We start from the raw sequence: 21537 nt of genomic DNA, 5'->3' as shown, positions 1-21537 counted from the left end.
GTTCCCTTCCCTTTCCCAGTAACAACCCAAACTTAAAAATTTTGGGGGTTTAAATTTGAATCCCCCCGGGCATATTTTTTTTTATTTTTTCCCCCCCCCCCCCCCCCCCCCCCCCAAAAAAAACAAAATTTCACACCGACCTCAGTAACTAACCACTTCCGATCCAAATACAAAAGCGGCCCTAACAACCTCACGTGCGTGTCCGGGAACTTCGACTCCCCGTTCTGCACCTTCGACCCAGACCACGTCGGCAAGTACTCGCTGATCCACATCCGCTCCGCGGTGCAGTCCGTCCGGGACGTCCGGCGCTTCCTCGAGCAGTGCCGCGACAGCCTCGGCGCGGGCGGCCGCATCGAGATGCACGAGTTCGGCCGCCTCACCGCCGACGACGGCTCTCTGGCGGGGACGGCGATCGAGGAGGTCCTGCGTCGCGAGCGTGAGGCCGCCGCGGGGCCCGGCCCCGGCCCCGGTTCCGGCGTCGGCGTCGGCTCCAGCGGCCGCCTCCCCGGCGACGACCCGCTGCCGGGCCTGGGCCGCCTGCTGGAGGACGTGGGCTTCGTCGACGTCGTCGTGGCCAGGTCGAGGTGCCCCGTCAACCCGGGGACCGTGGCACCCGGGTGGGCGGACGGGGAGCTCAACGGGAGGGACCAGAAGGAGAGGGAGGTCGCGAGGCTGTACCGCCGACAGTTCGACGACGGCCGCCTGCTGGACGCGCAGTGCAAGAGCGGGCTCATGAATGGCCTGGGGTGGAGCGAGGAGAGGGTGGACGCCCTGATTGGGCGGGTCAGGAGGGAGCTGAGAGATCCCGAGATAAGGGCGTACTCTCCGGCGTACGTTTGTCGTTTTCCGCTCTCCCCCTCCTTTCTTTTCTTCTTCTGTTCCTCACACCCCCCCTTTACCACCACCACCTGACTGCAAGTCTCAGACGCGTTGACTAACTACTCCATACTCCGTTAGCTATGTTATTTCGGCACGCAGGCCATCAGTCAGTCCAGTCCCAAAGAAGAGGGTGGAGGCGGAGATTGGCGACAATCAGTGCCCCCCTCGTCTCGCTCAGCCGTGCCCGTCCACACCTTTTCTCAGCCGGCTGCTAGAGGATTCGTCGTCCGGACGCGCCGACAAGTTGAGTGGCTGAAGGTGCATCGCGTTTTACCGGGGGTTCCATGGCAGACTTGCCGTGATCCCAATGTCGGCAATACGACGGAGGGAAATCGCCAAGGAAGGAAGACCAGGGCCTACCTACCCTGTCGCGATATTTTTTCTTTTTCTTTTTTTCGCGATCCTCACCGGTTTGGCGGGTCATTTGATTCTTGTGGAAATGCGGGAAGCCCCCTTGTAGGTAGGGTTGGCCCAGTCACGATTGTATGTTCTCGAGTCGGGCTCTGACCAGGGTTTGCCGTTTTGCAATCTTGATGGGTGTCATGTCATGTACGAGTAGGCGCTCAGGGTGGCGTTGTTGGCTTCGGAAGTTAACCCCTTTCATAGGAATTCTTTGCAACCTCAACTTCAACCTCAACCTTAAAACGCAAACCAGTGCTGCGATACGAAGTGTATATCCAGTGTCTGGTACAAGTATGTACATGGATCTACCACTGGTGTATCGAGTACACCCAGACGCCACGAAGGCCCATGGCAAGGAATCCAAGTCGGGAAGGAGAGGAAGAAGAAGGAAATAGTCTCGTAAAAATAAGATAAAATAAGAAAGGAAAAGGCCAAGCTTACAAGCGTCTCAAATCGCATCACCGCAGCCGGAGCCGCCACCATGCGATGCGGCTTCCTGGGATTGCCTTCCTGTGTGATTGGGTCCTGCACATGCGGCTCGCTGTGGTTACCATGGACCGCCGATGCGGTTAGGGGCAAGGTTCCGGTTGGATGGAGAGGCAGGTGACAGCCGCCGAGGGGAGGAACCGATGATCAATGTGATCAATCAGCCAGCCCTGATCCACCCATCCGGACTCCAGAATCCAGGGTGCGGGGTATCGGTGAGAATCGGATCGGTGAGGCTTTACTGCGCTGATCTCTTGGCACTGTCTGTACCTTATATCGAGCACCTCGAACGACGCAACGACGCAGCTGAGAAGAGTTTAGGTGGAGGGGTGGGTTTTGCCAAGGCCACACACAGACACTGTTGTCAACGTTGTTGAGTAGCCCGTAACCGCTGCAGTACCTAGAACTAGCGCCCACTGGGTGGTAATGCTGGATCAAGGGTGCAGCAGGCCTTGAACCACAACCATGACACACGAACATTTGGAGGAGGCGGCACGGCATTGGGCGCGTCGAGTCTGAAGTGAACGAGCCGAATCCAAAATGCATTGGCTAGGTATGCAAGTATTTCTGAAAAGAGCAGAAACAAGCAGGCCAATCCCCGCTCGAGTCGCAGGAGAGGGCTTCGTCTTGGGCCGGTCTGAACAAAATACCTTGATATATCGACCACTACCAGTACATACTTACACACTATGCCGTGGGCGTGTGGTAGACTGAGCTGAGTGGCTCACCTTTGGGAAATCTTGGTTGAGTGGCTGTCGCGCCAGCGCGAGAGTGGTGTCATATCTCGCTTTTGGCTGAGCTTAATTGCTTTTTCGCAACTTCCTTTTTCCTTTCTTTCCACACTCGATGCCGCAACCGTCAGCGATCTTCCCGTTACTGACCACTTACTTCACCTCCCCTTCGCTTCCTTCATTTTCTTTTTGCTTTTTTTTTTCTCAGTCCCCCTCTTTTTCAGCTCTCGCTAGCTATGTACCTATCTAGGTATCTACCCTGCCCATCTCTGCTGCTGCCGCGGACGATGCAGCTGCTCGGATACAGCACATTCGTAGCACACGCAGGCGGCAGCCTTGCGACTGGATAGTGGCCAGCGTGACAGTAACCCAGGTCATTGGACCGCGACATGTGTCCCCTGCATCCAACGATGAATTTCATTGATCCCCCCTTCCGCCCACTGGGAGTTGCACTCCCCTCTGTGGTCGACGCCGCCCAAAAACCATGACGCCACCCCGGGCAGCATGGGTGGTCTGCTGCAGTTGGTCGCTCCCGCAGTGGATATGTCTTAGACGGGTCTCTCCTGTGGTTCTCCCCCGGCTTATATTAGTACCTACGATCTATACTAGCCGTCTCCTCTCACGACTCCATGCCATCTTTTGCTCCCCCGTCATCGAAATATTACATACACAATCCCAGAGTTTCACAGTTACACACCACATGCAGAGGAAGCCATGATCGTCTCCGCACAGGGCAATCGCAGCACCGGGGTCAGGCAGCCAAGGCCGTCGCTGCCTCGCGATTCGCTGCTTACGATCCATATATCCATGGACCAAGAGTACGGTCAACCGGAGAAAAATAAAACATGGCAGTCTCGGTCAGAATGCAGGGAAGCTGATCTCGTGTGAAGGTATCTAGGGTCGCTTGCCGTCGACGAACCCAACGATGGGCGTAACTGTAAGCCGAGACACCCCCCCCCACCCCCCTGATTGGTCCACATCCCCCTAACTCGACTCCCAGCATTCTCCCTCCTCGAAGAGGGGTTTGTAAGTTATATATACATATATGTATATATATATGTATATGGTGACAACCCATCAATACACCCCATCAGAAAGCTAACAAAGATGGAACAGTCAGACGACAGGAAAGATAGTAAGTCAACCAACTGTAGTTACCCTTAGCTACCTACGCAAAGCCATGCAAGCCGTCACTAACTACTGTTAAGGAATCTATCACAAGCTATGGAATGCCACCCTCGGCGGATGCCTGGTGCTGGCGCCCATGGACAAGCGCCCTACCCGCATCACCGAGCTCGGGCTTGGGAGCCCGGCCTTTGTCTATGATATCGGTTCGTATCTCCCCTTCTTCCACGAGGCCAGCGCTTTGCTGAAACCCCCCCGCTCTCCCCAGCGCGGCGAAATCCCAGAGTCGCTGTCCACACCATCGACTACTTCGGCTCCCGGTCCTCAGCCCCGCTCCCCCCGGACATGGCGGACCCCCCGCGGGTCCTCTCCCACAACCTGGAGCTGGGCGACTGGGGCTTCGACGGACGCATCCGCGGCAAGCAGGGCCTGATCGCGGCGCGCTTCGAGATGGACGGCCTCGACTGGAACTGGCGCCACATCGCGGAGCAGAGCCTTGCGGCCCTCGAGCCGGGCGGCTGGCTGGAGCTCCAGATGGTCGGCCCGCTGACGTCGGACGACGGCTCGGCCGAAGGCACCGCCCTCAAGGACATCCCCCGGCACCTGTCCAAGCACGTCGACGACGCCCGCGCCGCCCCGCGCCACGCCGACATCCTCGCCGCCGCCGGCTTCGACGAGGTCGCGCTCGTGCGCCGCCGCTGGTGGAGCTCGCCCGTGGCCCACCGCGCCGACGTCGACGACCGCGAGGTTGGCCTGTCCAGGATGTACCTCAGCGAGGTCGAGTCCGCCCAGCTGCTCGAGGCCCAGTGCGAGGAGATCAAGACCTACCTCAGGTGGACCCCCGAGCAGGCCGCACTCTTCTTGAGCACCGTCAAGGCCGAGATTACGGATCCCAACATCCAGGCTTACTTCCCCGTGTATGTTCCTTCTTTCCACATAAGGCCTCGGGGGTGTGTGTGTGTGTGGTGAGTGCTAACTACCCTGTGTAGCTATGTTGTGTATGGACGGAAGCCTTTCGTGTAAGCCGATGAACCAACAGGGTTTCCTGTAAGTTGCTCGTTCAGGTCATCAGCCAGAAGCATCTGTTTGGGAAAAATAACTAATGAGATAACCAGAGTCCGAAATCGTCGAGAGGGTTCAGAAGGGGCGTAGTCGGTCTCGACGGTCGGAAATCACTAAGGTCGCAAGGCTGCCTCTATCCGGACTATTGGCGGGAAATGATTTCAGGAGCAAAAGGTCGCTTACGATTTGGGTTCGTCACATTTCAACGGAGATATAGGTGGTTCAGGAGAAGGGAGAGATGGGAAAAGCTATGTTTCGGATATTCGTTCAAGGCTGTTTTTGAATTTCCTTCCGGGTAACTCGATCAGGTGCTCCATTACGAGTCTTCTCCAGGTTCCCTCGCTAATACCTGGGTGTTGATTATTATTCAAGCAAGCAATTCCGCAATACCTCTATTCCCATTTGTCTGGCTCTGGAGTGATAAGTGACATCTGCATGCCCTCGCCTCCGTTGCCTTCCTGTATTCCCGGACGAAACACGCCTTCCGTCTCGAGCAGGGAAAGCAAACATTGGTTGTGACTGACCCTCGTCAATCCCCAGGTGCCTGTAGGGTGGTGGTTTACTCATCCATGACAAATACCCAGCGAGGGTGATGGGAGCTGTCCCATGCAGCCCATCTTCCAACAATTTCTCGCTTGTTGGATATCCCTGTCTGTACTTGGCGGTGGCGCCGGAACCTTGAAGCTCTCTAACATGCCCTTCGAATCCTTGTGGTCCTTGAGTAGCCCTGTGGAAGAACGAAGGACCTCATCATGTCAAGCCCTCCAGCAGTCGCATATTGAGCAGTATCAGAGGACGAGATGGCCCAGCAAATACTGGCTGTGAAATTGTCAGAGGGCATGGATGACCGTCAAGTATTGAAGGCGTAAAAAGAGGAAATAAAAGGGTAAAAAAGGGGGGAAATCGGGCTGTTTCATGGCTCAAACACCTGTCTCCATCGTCATCCAGAGGTGGCTGTCGTAGGTGAGTCTTTCAACACCCATCCGAACCACTGCACCAGCCGGTGTTGTTATAGTACCAGCTCCCTTAATTGATTTATTTACCCATGGTCTGCTCTTCGTGGGCCGGTCCTTCCACTACCTCACTTTACATCGAAGTGATGCACTAGCATCACAAATGGAGCTGATACCCCTGAAGATACGCGTAGGAAAGTCCACGCTCCCTACAGAAAGACACACACTATTCTTAGCCCCCTGCTCTCCAGTTATGATATCTCAGTAGCTGACCATCTGGAGATAGACTCTGCTCGATCTTAAGACGAATGGACTATGTTGCACGCCTTGACAATATCTGACGAACCCCGACGTTTTGGTACGGTGATGGAGGACACATCCGGAAATATCCTTTTCCGCCGTATACTCTACCTACTTCCCGTTACTATCTCCTCTCTCTGAACCTGCCGAAGCAGTCGCCTAGCCATGCTCTACCAGGGCCTCCACTACGATCCATCAGATTCCGAAGTCCCTCTCCATCCAGCAATGCTCGACCCGTCTCTTCCCCAGGGCTGCCGCCGGCCTACCATCTACCAACGACTTGAAGGAACCAGAGACTTAGACACGTAGGCGGCTTAGATATCTTCCAGTCGGACAAGGCAGGAAGGATTGGCCAATATGTCTGGCGGGACTGTGGATCGGCCGATGCGTAGAAGAGCCGCTTCCCCCTCGACTGAAAAATATCAGGCAAGTTGGGCATGAGTCCGACCAGATACGTAGGAGCAGAGACGTAAGGGGCAGTTTTCGTCCTCGACTCGGGCTGTAATGGCGGAGTCTTCATTGCCCGTCGAATGGCTGACTTCCTCGCCAGCCATATTGAGGGGGTGAGGTGGATTAACTCGAGTAGGATACGCTGCGCTGCGCTAGCACCATGAATTCATGGGAAGAAGGGTGAAGTTGAAGAAGAAGGCTCTCGGCCGTCAGAAAAAGGAGTACTTTCCCCCTCGTCCGACACTCCTGTCCCTTCCTCGTCCGCCGCTCTTTCCTCTTCATCGTCTTCGTCGCGATGTACTCAAGACAGTCTGAATCATCGTGGCCCTCTGAGCAGCCGGGCTGGATCAGGTTTTCGTCTTTGCCGTGAGTTACGTCCGGGTTCTCTATCTGCTATAATCTGCCTTTCAAGGCTCACCCTTTCGAAGGAACAGCGGCGCCGTGCCACAGGTCCCGCCAACACGCGGCACGAGCAAAGGTCCAGCCATAACAACTCCGGAGAGCCCGCAGATTACGCCCGCATTCCCGAGTACGCCCTGATGAGACACGCAGGTCCGGGCGACGTGATCTGGGCTTCCGACATCGCCGACCCGGACGCCCCTGACACGGGCAAGGGTTCGAACCGGAGACGCGAGGATCAACGGGGCTACTTGCCCGACCACGGCGGCCAGCTAGGGGGGATATTTTTGCCACGCGACGACCACAACGCTCCCGGGGTGTCTGGAATCCGTCTGAGTACCACTAGATCACCGGCAGGGATACCCATGGTGGGGGTGCTGCCGGCCCCGTGATGGCGGCGGAGGATGACCGTGATGCCGACGATGACGCTGGCGAGAGATTGGAGCTGGCGATTGAGAGGGGAGACATTGGCGGTGTTCGAGGATGTTTAGATATCCAGGAATATCCCTGCACCGGCTAGGGGACGCGGCCAGTTGTGATTTCTACGATGTGCCAGGCCCGCGAGCTGGTGATCGAAGGGCTGCAGGCGCGGAACGAGGGTGCTGACCAGGAGGGACTTGTAGTTCTGTCTTGCGACCATGTCCTCGGCGGAACGTGTTGGAACCAGTGGGCCGCCTCTCAGGGACAGTATTTGAACTGTCCTCTTTGCAGTTGATTGCCCGGCTAAACTACCTATGCCGATGGGGTTCTTGCTATTTCTGGGTACAGAATGTCTTTGGGTCAATATCGGAAGATCTCTTCTCACTGTGCGACTGGGGGGACTAAGCTGGGGGTATCTAAGATGATCAGTAGTGGCATGAGTCAATACACGCCGTCGTCCCCTCTTTATCCAATGCAGTCATGTCGAGCAGTATCGGCGTCTCGTAGTATGGAATGGTGAGGTAAATTGTGCGAAAAGTGAAGCATTAGCTCGCCGTCGTGCATCTCGCCCTCCCCAACCCCTTCCCACCCATTTCGATTCCCCCAACCCCTAGCGAGCAGTGAACAAGCTCATATAGACCCCCCAAGCAACACCAGCCAGGTTGCCCACCAGGTTCCTCGCCTCGACGCCCCTCACAAGCGTGAAGTTGAACAGGCTGACGAGCGGCCAGAACGTCCAGCCAGCAAATATGAGGCCCCAGAAGGAGTCGCGAGTCTTGGCCGCCACAGCGCGCCAGTCGACGCGGCCGTAGTCGAACGCGCCGCCGCTGAGCAGGAACGCAAGGCTGCTGGGGCCACGGTTGCTGTGCGCCGTGGCGGCCGCGGCGGCATTCATAAACACCGAGAACATGAGCGTGTTGGCGGCGGCGCCGACCGTCTGGTCCAGCGCCATCTTGGCCGCCGTGTTGCCGGCGTTGAGGCGCGGCTCGACCAGGTGGCCCTCAGCGGCCGACCGGTCCAGCGCCTTGTCGTCGCCCGCCGCTGCCGACGCGATGGCCTCCTCGGTCGGCGCCGCGTGGTAGGCCGGGAATGTCTGCTCTAGGAATTCTTGCCTGCGGAGGCGTGTTAGTACGCGCGAGGGGCCATTCTGGGTGAGAGAGATGGTGGTGTCCTCTCGGGCGGGTACTCATACTCACCATAAGAAGTTCGGCGGCGTACAAAGGCAGGCGAAGACGAAGAATTGGAAGACCGGTACCCAATCAATGACTAACGGTATCTGGGCAACATCATCAATAACAAGTTCCCAAGCAGTGGAGCAGCTAGCAGTAGGGTTGTTTCCCCTCTATCATCAAACTCGCGGGTGGGGAGGGAGAGGGGGTAAGCATGCGTACATCATTTCGATGAGCCGTGATTGCTTGGGCCAGGATGTTGGAGAGTGCCCCAATGACGGCTGACTGGCCCGTCGCTGAGACGATGGAGGGAAGAGGCATGGTTGAAGGCTCGATGTAGATTTCTAAGAGCTCGAGTTTGTTCACTTGATATGTCGATCTGGCCAGTTCTTCTGGGTACAGCCTTGCAGGAGGCCAAGGTCGCACATGTGGACAGCGAGGCAAAAACCACTTTTAAGCCTCAAAATAATACAAGAGATATATTTCAAAGATAATTGAATGTGGTCGCTTGAGTATACAAGATACAACGTTAATTCTTAAGAAATGTACCCCCAAGGAACTGCTTTCCTTGAGTGTGTCCAAAAATGATGCGACCCAGGTTCCTTGGCTGGGGGGTCTCTAGCTAGCATCGAATTAAGGTTCAACCCAACAAGCGACTCAGGCCAGTATAATATCTTCATTCCAGACCCAGATCACTTGCATCTTCTGGTTGATTTAGTTTTCATTATCAGTTCTAGTGTACAATCACGCCCCTCTATAACATGCTATAACCCCCCAATGTGAAGATTCAGTTCCGCTTCCGCCCCAGCTCCTAACTACAAACGCTCAAGGCCCCTTGAGACTTACTGCCTGCTCAAGATCCACATCAAGAACAGTTGTACAACGTAGGAATAAAAGAACAAGAACTGCGTCCTCTGGTTTCGCTTCGATCGGGAGTCTCCCGTTTGCATCGGCCCTCGATTCTCGCCCGCGCTTTCCGGAAGCAAGACATACTTAAGCGATCTCATCTATCGCCGTGTTAGCAACGACCCCCATGAAAGGAAAGCTCCAAGGGACCTACCAGGAAGAGCGAGTTCGCCAAAAAGGTGTATAGAAATACGGTCCAGCCGACCCAACCACCAGTCCCTTTACCACCATTCACAATCTCCGCAATGGATATGGTGGTGATGATGCCAACAAACTTGTATCCCGAGTACGCAACCAGGTCCAGGAGTTGTGATTGGTTTGAAATGCTGAGGAAGTAGCATCCAAGCTTGAGCCCGAGGATTTCGACTATTACCACAACCATTGCCTTTGACGCCGTATAACCCAAAAGTTCGGGTTCGAACTGCCCTCGGAAACCGGCAATAAGGGTGGACAGAAGAATATATGTTACGAGCGACATGACTGGCCACGACATCAGCGCGACAAGTTTAATACCTCTCGCAGAACTAGGGCGACAAACCTGGAATGTACATATCCGGGCTGTTGACGTCGTCTCTCGGAGGTAGATACCAGCCATCCTGGCCAGTAGGGCTGACCGCCTGCTTGCGCGACCATGGCTTGTGCCTCCACGGGAACAGGACGAGGAATAACTTGCTGATGACGTAGGAATTCGTGACGTTGAAGTAGTGCTTGACAGCCGAGATATTCACGTAGCGGTTGACCTGTCACGTTTGTCAGCCATGGCGTCTTCCAAGGTGAAGGCTAGAGCTGGGCGCTTGCATTGTGCTCAAGATATTCCTGCCCATGCTTGAAAGCTGTCTGGCCGAACTGAGACGCCAGTTGCGCTGCCGGATCGTTCATAAAGTTGCCGTACTGCCCAAACATGTTGCCCTGAGGGGCAGCCCCTTGCTGTTGCGGGTACGGGCTCCCATACCCTTGGGCCTGCGGTTGCGGGACTGGCGGGGGAGGCGACCGCAGCTGAGGGACTGTAGATACATGTTGCGGGACGGGATGGTGTAAAGGAGGAGATTGTCCGTACGATGCACGCTGCATTGTGGCCGGACAGTGGGTTTGTTCGGGTAGCTCGAATCTGGAGAAGCTGTGGAAGGTAGGGGGTCAGACGGGATTCGAGTGTCGAGCTTCTAGGGCGTGCTAGATGACGTCCGGTTATTGGGCAGGTAGGCAGAGTTGGCGAGGCTTATTATTCTGGAAATGTGTTTTCTCGGAATGCGCCTGCCTCCTCCCTGGTTGCTGACGCGCAGTCGACCAGGTTCATGGATAAACTTCGGGGAAATCCACAACCCGCCACCACGACGATGGAGATAAACTCCTATCCCACAGTACCACGTGCCTACCACCTGAAGCTAAGATAGCTTATCACTCCTCCTTCCACGACAATCCTCAGCCCACAGAGTATAGACATTGCTGCATAGAGTGCCAGTCGCTAGATCGCCGCGCTGAGGAGCTATTGTCATGTTGGACACATTCGAGATATTGACGACCTCAGGGGTCGTCCTCTGGTCGAGGAGTTATGCGACAGTCAGCCCCGCCATCATCAACAGCTTCATCGCCGACGTCTTCATAGAGGAGAAAAGCACCGCTGGCCTCAAGGGTGGCCAATCCGCCTCAAGCAATGCCCCTTACAAGTACGACCAACACACTTTACGATGGACGTTTGTCAAGGAGCTCGGCGTTATATTTGTGGTAAGTTTTCCTTGCAGTAGTGTCCATCCAGTCACGAAACTAAACGGGATATATCTCTAGGCCGTTTACAGATCACTGCTCCATCTCTCCTGGATTGACAAGCTTGTCGACAACATCAAGACCATCTTTGTCAAGCTGTACGGCGACCAGTTGACGAAGCCGAACACGACCATCGTGGAATGCCTCAACTTTGACGAGTACTTCGACCAGCAATTGCAGGAGCTGGAGAATGCGGGGTCCAAGGGTGACACGAAGGAACTCCGCACTTTGGAGGAAGGGGCAATAATATCTGGCAACCTGGGTGACGAGCCTCCTGCTCCGGGGCTGATATACAGAGGCGCAAGGCACAATGGCGCCGAGGAGGACCTGCCAGCCGAGGCGGCGCCGATAGTGACGCCCGATATGTCCCGGCCGTCCACGCCGGGCCGTAATCACTTGCTAGTTGCCAAGGCTCACCCCTTGGCAAAAATGTCGAGGAAGGCGCGGAAGGCCCAGCACAACGTCTCTGCACCAGCATCTTCGGGGGACGAATCGCCGGCGCGGAAGGCCAAGACTGCCAAAGCGGCGAAGAAAGGTCGGAAGTGGGACGCGGACGGGCTCGCCGACGAAGACGACGGTGTTCAGTTGGACTACTCGGGTGCGAACGCCGGGGTGGGCGACAGCGATGTCGAGCCAACGGGCCGCGCGGCCTTGGAAGAAGTAGACTCTTCCACGTGGGGCTCTAAGTCGAAGGGAAAGTTCGTGCTGAAGGATTTGGACGACGAAGTCCACTCCATTCTGGCTTGCGCAGCAGCCAAGAGCACCGCTAACAAGGCAGAGTCTTCTGGCGGTCTTGTTGGCTCCGGCCTAAGTGCGATCGGCAGCCTTTTCAGAAACGTCGTCGGCGGCAAGGTTCTAACCAGAGAGGACCTGGACAAGGCTATGAAGGGGATGGAAGACCACTTGTTGAGAAAGAACGTGGCCCGGGAGGCTGCGGTACGGCTATGCGAGGGTGTAGAGAAGGAACTTGTTGGAGTTAAGACGGGGAGCTTTGAGAGCACCAGTTCGAGGATACAAGCTGCGATGGAAGCATCCCTCACCAAGATGCTCACCCCCACATCCTCCCTCGATCTCCTGCGCGATATCGACTCCATCACAGCCCCGCCAGCAACATCACTACGCAAGCGCCGACCGTACGTCATGTCGATTGTGGGAGTCAATGGCGTGGGCAAGTCCACCAACCTTTCGAAGATCTGCTTCTTCCTCCTGCAAAACAAGTACAAAGTCTTGATTGCCGCGGGGGATACTTTCCGCTCCGGGGCTGTCGAGCAGCTGGCGGTCCACGTGCGAAACCTGAAGGAGCTGACGGTCCGGGAAGGCGGCCAGGTCGACTTGTATCAGAAAGGCTACGGCAAGGATGCAGCGACGGTGGCTAAGGATGCCGTTACCTTTGCCACTCAGGAAGGCTACGATGTAGTCCTCATTGACACCGCTGGCCGGCGGCATAACGACCAGAGGCTCATGTCGTCGCTCGAGAAATTCGCCAAGTTCGCTCAGCCGGACAAGATCCTCATGGTTGGCGAGGTATGTCTTTGCCCCTCCAGCTGACACGATCTACATAATTTATCTGACATGTACTGACTCTCCTCCAGGCGCTTGTGGGCACTGATTCGGTTGCCCAGGCAAGGAACTTCAACGCCGCCTTTGGATCTGGCCGTTCCCTGGATGGTTTTATCATCTCCAAGTGTGATACGGTAGGGAACATGGTCGGCACTCTCGTGAGCCTTGTCCACGCCACGAATGTTCCTGTACTCTTTGTTGGTGTAGGGCAGCATTACTCGGACTTGAGGAACTTCTCTGTCAAATGGGCGGTTGAGAAGCTCTTGAGTAATAACTAATAAGATATCCATTGGTCGATGGATGCATCTATTTTGTACCTCACCTGCTAGTGACTTGGATCCAAGTCCACACCCTGTACTAAAATCTTAAATGAAGTTACAGCTGTAAGATCGGTGATTGTGTTGAACCCTCCTTCAACCTCTCCTCTGATACTGAGAGCAAGAATTGAGTTTCGCGGTTAAAGCCCGCCAGCTCGTCGGTTAAATGGATTCCCACCTGTGAGATAGAACTACCAGTGCTGCTAGTCAACCACTAGTCACTGCAACGGATTCGACTACCGCAGTACATAGCACAGGTAGATATATAAGGCCTCACTATGGCCGTTGCCAAGACTAAGAACCAACCATACCTCCTGTGCCAACCTGAGACGACCTCCCGTATATCACGAATTCGAGTCCGGTCTACGGGCTCACCCTTCCCTTCCACCCATGGACCCCCTCTACCTCAAGACCGCACCCCCCCTTGACCCAGAATGGCTCAAATACGAACAAGAGGCGGGCCTCAACAAGCCCCGCCCGGCGTACGCCTCGCCGCTAGACCGCCAGCCCGCCTACGCGGCCGAGTGCCGCGCCCTATCCGCCAACGCCATGGCCCCCGGCTCGCGCGACCACCACCTGTCCGCGGCCGTCAAAACGACCGCCCTGACCGTCCCTTCCTCGGCCGACGGCTTCCCCATCCCCGTGCTGAGGTACGAAGGCGCTGACTCCCCAGCCCCGGCAGAGGGGCTGGGCGCGTCAGTCGCCGTCGTCGTCGTCTACATCCACGGCGGCGGCCTCGTCGTCGGCGAGGCCGACAGCGAGGACCTGACCTGCCGGCGCATCGTCGCCGAGTTGTCCTCGTCATCCCCAGAGCTGGGTTCCGTCGTCGTCTTCTCGGTGGGCTACCGCCTCATGCCGGCGCACCCGGCCGCCACGTGCGTGTCCGACTGCGCCGACGCGCTCGCCCACGTCGTAGCCGTCGCCCGCCACTCCGACTGCGGCGGTGGCGATGATGGCGCCAGACCATCCGCCAAGGTGATCCTGGTGGGCAGCTCGAGCGGCGGCCAGCTCGCGGCGCTGGTGTCGCAGCAGCAGGCGGCCGGGACGGTGAACGGCGTGGTGCTGCGGTGCCCCGTGACGAGCGACGCATTCCGCGGGGTGGACGGCTACGTGCCGCGGGGCTTGCGGGCGCTGCACACGAGCGCCTCGGAGCCGTCGTTCCGGAACTCGCTGCTGGGGCGCATGGATAGGGCGGTTGCGCGCGACGGGCTGGAGCGCATGCCGCTGGAGGCGCCGGCGGGGTTGCTCGCGGGGCTGCCGCGGACGTGGGTGCAGGTCTGCACCAACGACGTGCTGTACTCGGACGGGGTGTGCTATGCCAGGGCGCTGAGGGATGCTGGCGTGGAGGTCAGGGTCGACGTGGTGCGCGGGTGGCCTCATACCTTTTGGCTGAAGGCGCCGCACCTCCCGAGGGCACTCGAGGCGGAGAGGGCTATGCTGGAGGGCCTTGCTTGGGTTGCCGGGTGAACGTACCCCCGGCAGCAACTGGAAGAACTCGAGCGTAATAAATTCAAGAATGGGAACAATATGCATAGCACTGAACTGGTCTGACGTAAGGGTTAACGTGCATGCAATTCTACCGCCCTGCCTTGACGGGGTTCTGCTATCTACATCGCTAGAGTACACAAAGGGGACGGAACGGTCAGGTTGTCTATAGGATGGAGAGATCGCCGAATTTTTCCTGTCATTGCAATTAGTCTCTGCGAGGTCTCGAGATGCTCGTAGAAGACGTACCTTGTATCCTGGCACCGACCAGCGTCCCTTGGAAACGAGCTTGGCGGTCTTCTCGTCGATCGACGGCTCGGCAGCAGCGACTTCGTCCTATTCTCCGTGATCAGTAACGTGACCTCTTCCAAACAATTCGAGCGGTTCATCAGCCCGTGACATACCACAGTGAGGTCCTCGAACGGCCGGGCCTCCTCAATGTTCTTGAGCGTGTTCTCCAAATCCTTCAGCTCCAGGTCGACCTTCTCCTTGGTAGCCTCGGCGTTCCGGACGGCCTCGACCTCGAAGGCCTCGATGGCCTTGAGCTGGCGGTTGAGGTCGTAGGTGGCGGGCTTGAAGGCGGTGAACCGCTTCTGGATCTCGTCGACGACGGCCTGGTTCTTGAGCACGCCGCGGTACTGCGCGAAGTCAACCGAGGTCGGGAGCTCGGCTAGCATCTGCACCTTCCGGCGGGCGTCGTCATTGCGCTTCTTGAAGGCCTGCAGCCCCGACACCGTCTGGCCGCGGAGGCCAAGGGATGTGGTGACCTTAGCCCAGTCGAGCTTGAGCGCGGCGGATCGCTGCGAGGGGGACGGAAAATTAGCTCATCGTCAAAAGTTCATCCGCGGGTCTTGGGGCGGGAATTGGCGTGGTAGAGACCGGGTGGTGAACGGATAGTCATAACAGATGACAAGGGTCTCAATTGGCATGATTTTACTTACTGCGGCCATGATTGTGGTTGTTCTGGTGTCTTGGAACAGTGGAGGTTGAACTGGAGTTAGATCTTCTCAGCTTTGCCGAACTTGAAGCACGGTCGGTCGGGGAAGGGAGATCACGTGATTTTACACGAGGCGCGCACCTTGGGTTAATGATTGATGATGAAGCGGGTATGGGGTATAACGATATAATTAATATGGGAGTGTCCATTTCACAGGATTTTTATAACTACGTGGTGCAGTCACTCATCGACCCAAGGTGGTCAACAATTCAAGATGTCGAAAAAAGTGAACGACAGCTCCCAGCGGAATAGCATGCATGGGGGTTTGAAGATGCGCACAAAGAGGCTCCCCTCAGGATAATATCATTATTCATGGAGAGAAACTTGAGGCGCATTGTTTTACAGTTAGAAAACCATTCCTCCTTTCCGGGCCCACGAGCACGAATCTGCCGCAGACAGTGGATGAGCTTATAGTGCTATTGAAGATCGGGATGTTGTCGAGGAAAAAGGACGATCTCGTCAGATACTCAAAGCCATGATCGAGTTGACTATGTCGTTGTCATTCTCTTTCAATGCTTTGATCGCCTTATTGCGAGATACTCCGGCCTGGGTCATGACGAGTTCGATATCCTTGTCCTCGATACCCTCGGCATCAACCTCTTCGCCGTCATCCTCTTCCTCCTCTTCCTTCTTCTCGCCCTCTTCCTTGCTGGACTCGCCGTGGGTGTGGCCAGCGTGGTCGTGGTCGTGGCCTTGGCTGGCTAGCTGCTGAGCAGCGGCTGCCTGGGCGCTCGCATTGAGGTCCTCGATCTTGGCCTCACCAAAGACACTATAGTAGACGTGGTCAGGTTACCGTTCTAGCGTCCGCCTGTAAGGTCGACCCAACTTACATGTAGGTGTTGCTGTTGGGAGACTTGTAGACCTCGGGGTTGTTGATGACGAAGAGGATCTGAAATCATGTGTAAGTTTCCCAAGCTCAAATGGTTGATATAGACTGGTCTACAGCCCTCGAGGGTCTGCGATGGCCCTACTCACGTTCTTGGGTCGGCGGAGGGTGACACGAGTGATGCCGGTGACGCGGGTGAGGTGAACCTTCTCCAACGCCTTGCGGGCCTTCTTCTCGTTACGGGAGTGGATCACAGCGGTAGAGCCGGCGGGGAGGCTCGAGTCGCCAGCCTCGATCTCCGAGTCGGAGCTGCTATCATCCTCGAGCTCCTCGACCGTCGTCTTCTTGGGCTCGTCATCAGAGAGCTCCTCAACTCGTGGGTTCGACATCTTTGGAAGCTGTGGTTAACGAGATTGCGCCGTCAGCTAAGCCGCACAAAAAAGGCAGTGAACCAAGAAGCATCGCCAGGAAAGGCTAGTAAAACAGGGCCCTGGAGAAATGGCCAAAGCCAGCAACTGTCGAATTATGGATGTCTCGACTCACATTGATGTGTTTGGTCCTGGGCGACTATTCCTGGACAACGTGGGAAGTTTCACAGCGGTTGTGGGCAAAATGTTGGCTTGCCAGACCGAAAGAGCAAATTCTGGGAGGTACCTTTCCCGAGGTAGCTAGGGCTGCGGAGGACAAACGCTAAACTGTATTAGGTAATCATTCAAGACAATTACTCAAAAGTTGGATCTGGCGGTTGAATGTCTTTTAACGACTTGTGATAGCAATTCTAGCCCTCAAGGCTGATTAAAGTGACCGTAGAAGCATTAGGATTGTAAAATACTATCATGGTCCGGTCCAGGATGGCGTGTAGTCGTTCTACGAAGAGCGCTGTCACACAGACAAGCAGAGCCACAGACCGATTTGTCTTGATTTCGCATTTTCCATATCATTGACGCCGTCACCTTGATGATGTGACATACAGGTGCCCCGAAAACGAATCAAAGGAATCCAGCAACCCGAATGCTGATGTTCATGCAGACCGTTCCAGGATACCATCCTCCCCTCTGAACCATGCTAGCCCAACGTGTCCCCTCTATAAGCAGCGGCTCTATGCCGAAGCCTTAACCTTCGCCAGCGCCTTCCGCTGCTCGAACCGGCGCTGCTTCTTGAGCCGCATGACCTTGAACCGGTCGAAGTCCGTGAGCGCCTTCCGTCGGTCCTGCTGGACACGCTTCTTGGCCCAGTTGCTCTCCTTCCACTTCGCGTCGATGCCGGCCTTCTCCCACGCCGCCTTGACGGTTGCTGTGCGCGCACCACGGGGAAGGTTCTCGATAACGAATGCCGAAAGAAGGAGGTTGGAGAAGGAGAATGGCTGACGGGGAACGGCGAGCGCGGCGTCTGAGGACGGGCCGTCGATGAGTCCCTGTTTCCAAGTCAATTATTCAGCTCTGCTAGAAATGCGTCGCTCCGCGTATGCCGCTGCATACCCGCTTGTGGTCAATGATCTCGACGATCGTAGCGAGGCGGCCGGCGTAGGGGCCGTCGCCCTGGAGGAGGACTACCCTGCCGACCTCGACCTGCTTCCAGTTCGACGCGATAATTTCTGCCGCCATCGTGAAGGGATTCCGACTGTATTCGAGGAGATGCGTTAGTCCGATTGCTCAAGAGGGCTCCCGATGCAGGAAAAAGTCGAGGTGGAGGTATTGCGAACCTGATATGGCGTCCGAGAAATTTTGTGGTTGATATGATTCCTGTCACTGCTCTGGATTCGAAGTGGGTTGCTATTTGGTGCGCAGGCGAAATTCGCCATGGCAATTCAGAGCCCTAAGACTCGCGGAAGCACATTCAACCGGTCCGAAGAGCCCCACCTCAGATTTTCCCAAGATCTTAGCAGGGCCTGGCAGCTGGCAAGACAGTGTTTGAATGCAGTGTACATATTCCGTACTCATCAACAATTTTGTAATTCCAGGGGCGTCGGAACTGAGACCGAGGCAGTATATCATTATTCGGAATGCAGATGGCCACACCAGCGAACCATGCGAGTCCATTCTTCGTCCTTGGAGAAGCCACGGCTTGTCCGTTTTATGACCAAACTGACATCCCGGCGAGCATGGGAACATGGAGGCTCAGTATTGTATGCCAGAGCTTCTGCCCTGGGATTTTTCTGACAAGGTGGCCGCGGTTCGTCCCCCTTGGCTTACCCTGCCCTCACCGGTGTTTACCATCCGCTACTGTGGAATATGCCGTGATGCTTGAGGACAACAAGTTACGGGGAGATGGTGTTGTTGGATGGAGCGAAGTAGGAGAGAAAGCACGAAGGATTACATGTAAAGAAAGGCACAGGTTGTTCCTCGACAAGAGAGGCCTTAGACTGGATGAGAATGGTACGTCAGGCCAAAACTACAGTAGATTGGAGACTCTCCACAGCAGCTCAAAGAGAGCCACGACCCATTACCGCCCCTGAATATCCAGTGCTCCATCTTGTGTTGTCGACTCCCAGGCTAGGAGACAATGAAGCTGGCCCCTAGAGCGCGCTTTTTCCATGTGCACACCATACAACAGAGTGTTGGCGAAAATATCCTTAGCTCCGCCATTTATAATCCCAAGCCCGAGGCTCGAGCCAGCAACGTCGAGCCAGCAGCAGGGCGTAATCCACGCCGCAGTTTTCCCCATGGCTGGCTGGGTATTGAAAATGGAGTAGCTCAACTACCCCTAGTGCTGAATGGAATTGTCATTGGCAGGCGACCAGGTCCACCAGGGACGATGCCTATCAATGTGCATGTGGAGCCTCATGGTCCTCGTCTCTTTTGGTCGGCAAATTCGGAGACGCAGCAGCAAAGACCTTCCTGATTTGGTTGGAATAGTGTTCCTGTTGCTTTACCTTGGACGAGATGAAGTTGGGGGTGTCGCGGTCCCAGTAAGGCATGACCACTTGGCTAAACTCGTCGAGAGCTGTGTTGCTGAGGTCTGCGAACTTTGGTTGGATATGGAACATGAATATGGCGTAAAGTGCGCTTGGACAATCCAAAGCTTGAGAGTACCAGAAGCTCCCGGTCTCCCAGCATGTTTGGAGGATATTTGTGTATTCGTCGGACTTGTACAGTGCCAGTTCTTCTGTTTCAAATGCATCCATGAATTCCTTGTGTGCCCTGGCGTATTTGTCGAGATCATCACCTATGAGTTCGTCAATGCCTGGAGCGGATTTGCCAATACCTGGACTTGAAAGCCAGTATGGCGGGCTGAGCATCTCAATAGGATGGACGCATGCCCACTCAAGGTCGATTAGGCAGGTGATATGCCAGTCATCGTCGACGAAGATATTGCTCTGGTGCAGGTCGGTAGAAGGTAAGGATAAAAGGACCCCCGCGGAGATGTCGGCTGGTGAACTTCGGAAGCAGAGCTCGCATGGTCGTTAAGGCAGCCATCTGCGCCTCACCATCGGTTTGGTGATGAATCGAGTTTGGCTGGTGCCGAATACGATTGTCGTGGCATGCGAATATGTCCAAGCAGTATGGGTCTACTGACATGTATGTAAAATCCCGTGGTATGTCTGTCGAAATCTGGAGGTTTTCCAACTGATGAAGTTGGAAGGTAAGTGGACGGTTGGTTAGAGAGGGGACGCCTTGATCATTCATTGTCCATGAGCCTATTCGTGGAAGCCGGAGTTTTGCAAGGGAGAGAATTATCCGAGATAGATCCTGGAAGTGGTTGGCCCTCCGGGCCTGATCGCCCTGGCACTCCTTCCATGACTGGGAAAGCATCTTGCCCTCGTCCACATGTTCTATGACCAGGTACCCGACCTCAAGGAGACTCCGACGAGAGTGTGCAAAGTAAGGGGAAAGAGTATGTCCAGACATCCATGATGTAACACTACGGAAGTACCATATCATGCGGTTGTAGAATGGTTCATTTTCAAGCGCTGTAAACTGTACATACTGGTTAGCGTGTGGTATGCCAAGGGTCAGGATTAAATACCGATTGTGTTCCAGGGAAGCCAAAGCCATAGAGGCGGGGTATAGGAACAGCAGGACAGTTGCTCTGCAACCAGATGTAGGTGGCTGCTTCGCAGCGTAGCTTCTCATCAACATTGCCAGGGAAGTATTCTTCCCCAGTCTTGTATGGCAGGGGAAATCGAATAATGACTCGTCGGGGAAGATTTGGCCGGGGCGGATGGGTGATATGGATGGGGATGCATGCATTGAAACTGCCGTGAATCCACTCTCCGAGTTCTCCAAGCTGAAAGGCTGCTAGGGGAATGTTCAGGTGGCGGGAAACGATTTCGGCGATTTGGGAACGCCGGCGGTCGAGATAGAGCCAAAAGATAGCCCGCTTCTCAGGGTAGGACAGATTCTTGATGACATCTTCGTCTTCTTCTAGCGCCTCTTGAAGAGTGATTCTCCCTTTAAGGAGTGGCAAAGTGGTCTCCATTGGCACGAGGACTGGCGATGATGCTTCATCGCAGTGAAAGACCTTCTCGTAGCCCAATGATTGGAACACGCAGCCTCTTGGGTAACAGTACAATATCGTTCACAAGTAGTGATAACTGGCAGCAATCACCAATGAAAGGCAAATCCTTGCCAGTAGCAGACCGCAACGGAAGAAGGTGCGGAGCCTGCTCATCTCGCCTCGTCCCGAGCCGAGCGGATTGCTCATTGGTTGGTGGACAGAGACAATGGTCTCTCACACCTAACCTAATGGGAACATCGGACACATCGTTTTCAGTATCTAACATGATTATGTTCGATGATATATTACTGGGGAAGTCAGGGACGGTATACGCGTGAAGTTAGTCAATGATGCAATTCGAAAACTTCATAAGCGAAAGCAAAGTCTCATACCATCCCAGTTTGTGATCATTGGTTGACAAAAAGAAAGAATAAGGTAGTCCGGGCGAATTCTATTTGATCCTTGTCTAGTTCATCTCTATCAAACCCCTGGCTCCTCGACTTATGGCCAACTCTAACTCGGGAAGAGACTCACCGGCCTCGACAGCTCTCGGGCGCCCCGAGCAGGCATGCTCTGGATGTATCAAGACCCTACATTGAGTTGGGCGTGGGATAAGCGTAGGAAGGATGAGCGTGCGTCCGGCGGCGCAGATGCTGGTCAAATATCCTTCGACAGAGAAGGGCTCACCACTCTGCGGAATCGAGTTCCAGCTATCGGTCCGCCAATCTTCTGAAACTGAAGCCTTGGCGGACGGACCTCCGTCGTCAACGGCTCGACCTGCAACCCGGAATGCTCAGGGATTCCGGAAGGGACCGGATCAAGCCCCAGCTGCGGATCGGTTCCGTGTGGAGAGCCTGTTATTGACAGGTTGG

General features: G+C 55.5%; 8 protein-coding genes across 8 annotated transcripts in view; 4 read left to right on the top strand and 4 right to left on the bottom strand.

Annotated features, from left to right (window-relative positions):
* Positions 1–1135, top strand: part of QBC33DRAFT_513824 (uncharacterized protein) — a gene marked incomplete at both ends in the record, with an annotated part of 1989 nt that extends 854 nt beyond the window's left edge. Inside the window, 2 exons of the mRNA XM_060426008.1 lie at positions 177–830; positions 979–1135. Coding sequence (XP_060285121.1) covers positions 177–830; positions 979–1135 — 811 coding nt within the window. The remainder of the gene's footprint in view (positions 1–176; positions 831–978) is intronic.
* A 2470-nt stretch (positions 1136–3605) lies between these two features.
* On the top strand, positions 3606–4646 carry QBC33DRAFT_513823 (uncharacterized protein; the record flags this gene model as incomplete). The annotated part of the gene is made up of 4 exons (XM_060426007.1): positions 3606–3633; positions 3707–3829; positions 3892–4540; positions 4613–4646. 4 exons carry the CDS (start codon positions 3606–3608, stop codon positions 4644–4646), a joined length of 834 nt encoding a protein of 277 aa, XP_060285120.1.
* Positions 4647–7795: 3149 nt separating this feature from the next.
* On the bottom strand, positions 7796–10567 carry QBC33DRAFT_618431 (protein transport protein yif1). Its single transcript, XM_060432709.1, has 7 exons — positions 10081–10567; positions 9821–10022; positions 9437–9762; positions 9223–9383; positions 8599–8779; positions 8404–8483; positions 7796–8319 (listed from the first exon to the last, which is right to left on the bottom strand). Exons 1-7 carry the CDS (start codon positions 10351–10353, stop codon positions 7818–7820), a joined length of 1725 nt encoding a protein of 574 aa, XP_060285119.1. The 5' UTR covers positions 10354–10567; the 3' UTR covers positions 7796–7817.
* QBC33DRAFT_469443 (putative signal recognition particle receptor subunit alpha protein) lies at positions 10438–13357 on the top strand. Its single transcript, XM_060425172.1, has 3 exons — positions 10438–11004; positions 11065–12567; positions 12636–13357. The coding sequence occupies exons 1-3, from the start codon at positions 10774–10776 to the stop codon at positions 12879–12881; spliced, it is 1980 nt and encodes a 659-aa protein (XP_060285118.1). The 5' UTR covers positions 10438–10773; the 3' UTR covers positions 12882–13357.
* On the top strand, positions 13311–14471 carry QBC33DRAFT_489181 (Alpha/Beta hydrolase protein; the record flags this gene model as incomplete). The annotated part of the gene is made up of 1 exon (XM_060425444.1): positions 13311–14471. The coding sequence occupies one exon, from the start codon at positions 13311–13313 to the stop codon at positions 14385–14387; it is 1077 nt and encodes a 358-aa protein (XP_060285117.1). The 3' UTR covers positions 14388–14471.
* Positions 14472–14571: 100 nt separating this feature from the next.
* QBC33DRAFT_448604 (NAC-domain-containing protein) lies at positions 14572–16617 on the bottom strand (the record flags this gene model as incomplete). Its single annotated transcript, XM_060424476.1, has 6 exons — positions 14572–14601; positions 14655–14741; positions 14810–15205; positions 15892–16171; positions 16233–16291; positions 16378–16617. 6 exons carry the CDS (start codon positions 16615–16617, stop codon positions 14572–14574), a joined length of 1092 nt encoding a protein of 363 aa, XP_060285116.1.
* Positions 16618–16927: 310 nt separating this feature from the next.
* Positions 16928–17983, bottom strand: QBC33DRAFT_534094 (ribosomal protein L14). The gene is made up of 3 exons (XM_060427516.1): positions 17931–17983; positions 17707–17848; positions 16928–17642 (listed from the first exon to the last, which is right to left on the bottom strand). Exons 2-3 carry the CDS (start codon positions 17830–17832, stop codon positions 17328–17330), a joined length of 441 nt encoding a protein of 146 aa, XP_060285115.1. The 5' UTR covers positions 17833–17848; positions 17931–17983; the 3' UTR covers positions 16928–17327.
* A 1006-nt stretch (positions 17984–18989) lies between these two features.
* On the bottom strand, positions 18990–20937 carry QBC33DRAFT_610224 (uncharacterized protein; the record flags this gene model as incomplete). The annotated part of the gene is made up of 4 exons (XM_060432413.1): positions 20195–20937; positions 19656–20145; positions 19607–19619; positions 18990–19542 (listed from the first exon to the last, which is right to left on the bottom strand). Exons 1-4 carry the CDS (start codon positions 20645–20647, stop codon positions 18990–18992), a joined length of 1509 nt encoding a protein of 502 aa, XP_060285114.1. The 5' UTR covers positions 20648–20937.
* Positions 20938–21537: the final 600 nt, after the last annotated feature.

The sequence above is a fragment of the Phialemonium atrogriseum genome (assembly GCF_030411735.1).
Source record: "Phialemonium atrogriseum strain 8032-3 unplaced genomic scaffold QBC33scaffold_8, whole genome shotgun sequence".
Lineage (NCBI taxonomy): Eukaryota > Fungi > Ascomycota > Sordariomycetes > Cephalothecales > Cephalothecaceae > Phialemonium > Phialemonium atrogriseum.
The sequence above is the reverse complement of the archived record's forward strand: the minus strand, read 5'-3'. Positions and strand labels throughout refer to the sequence as shown.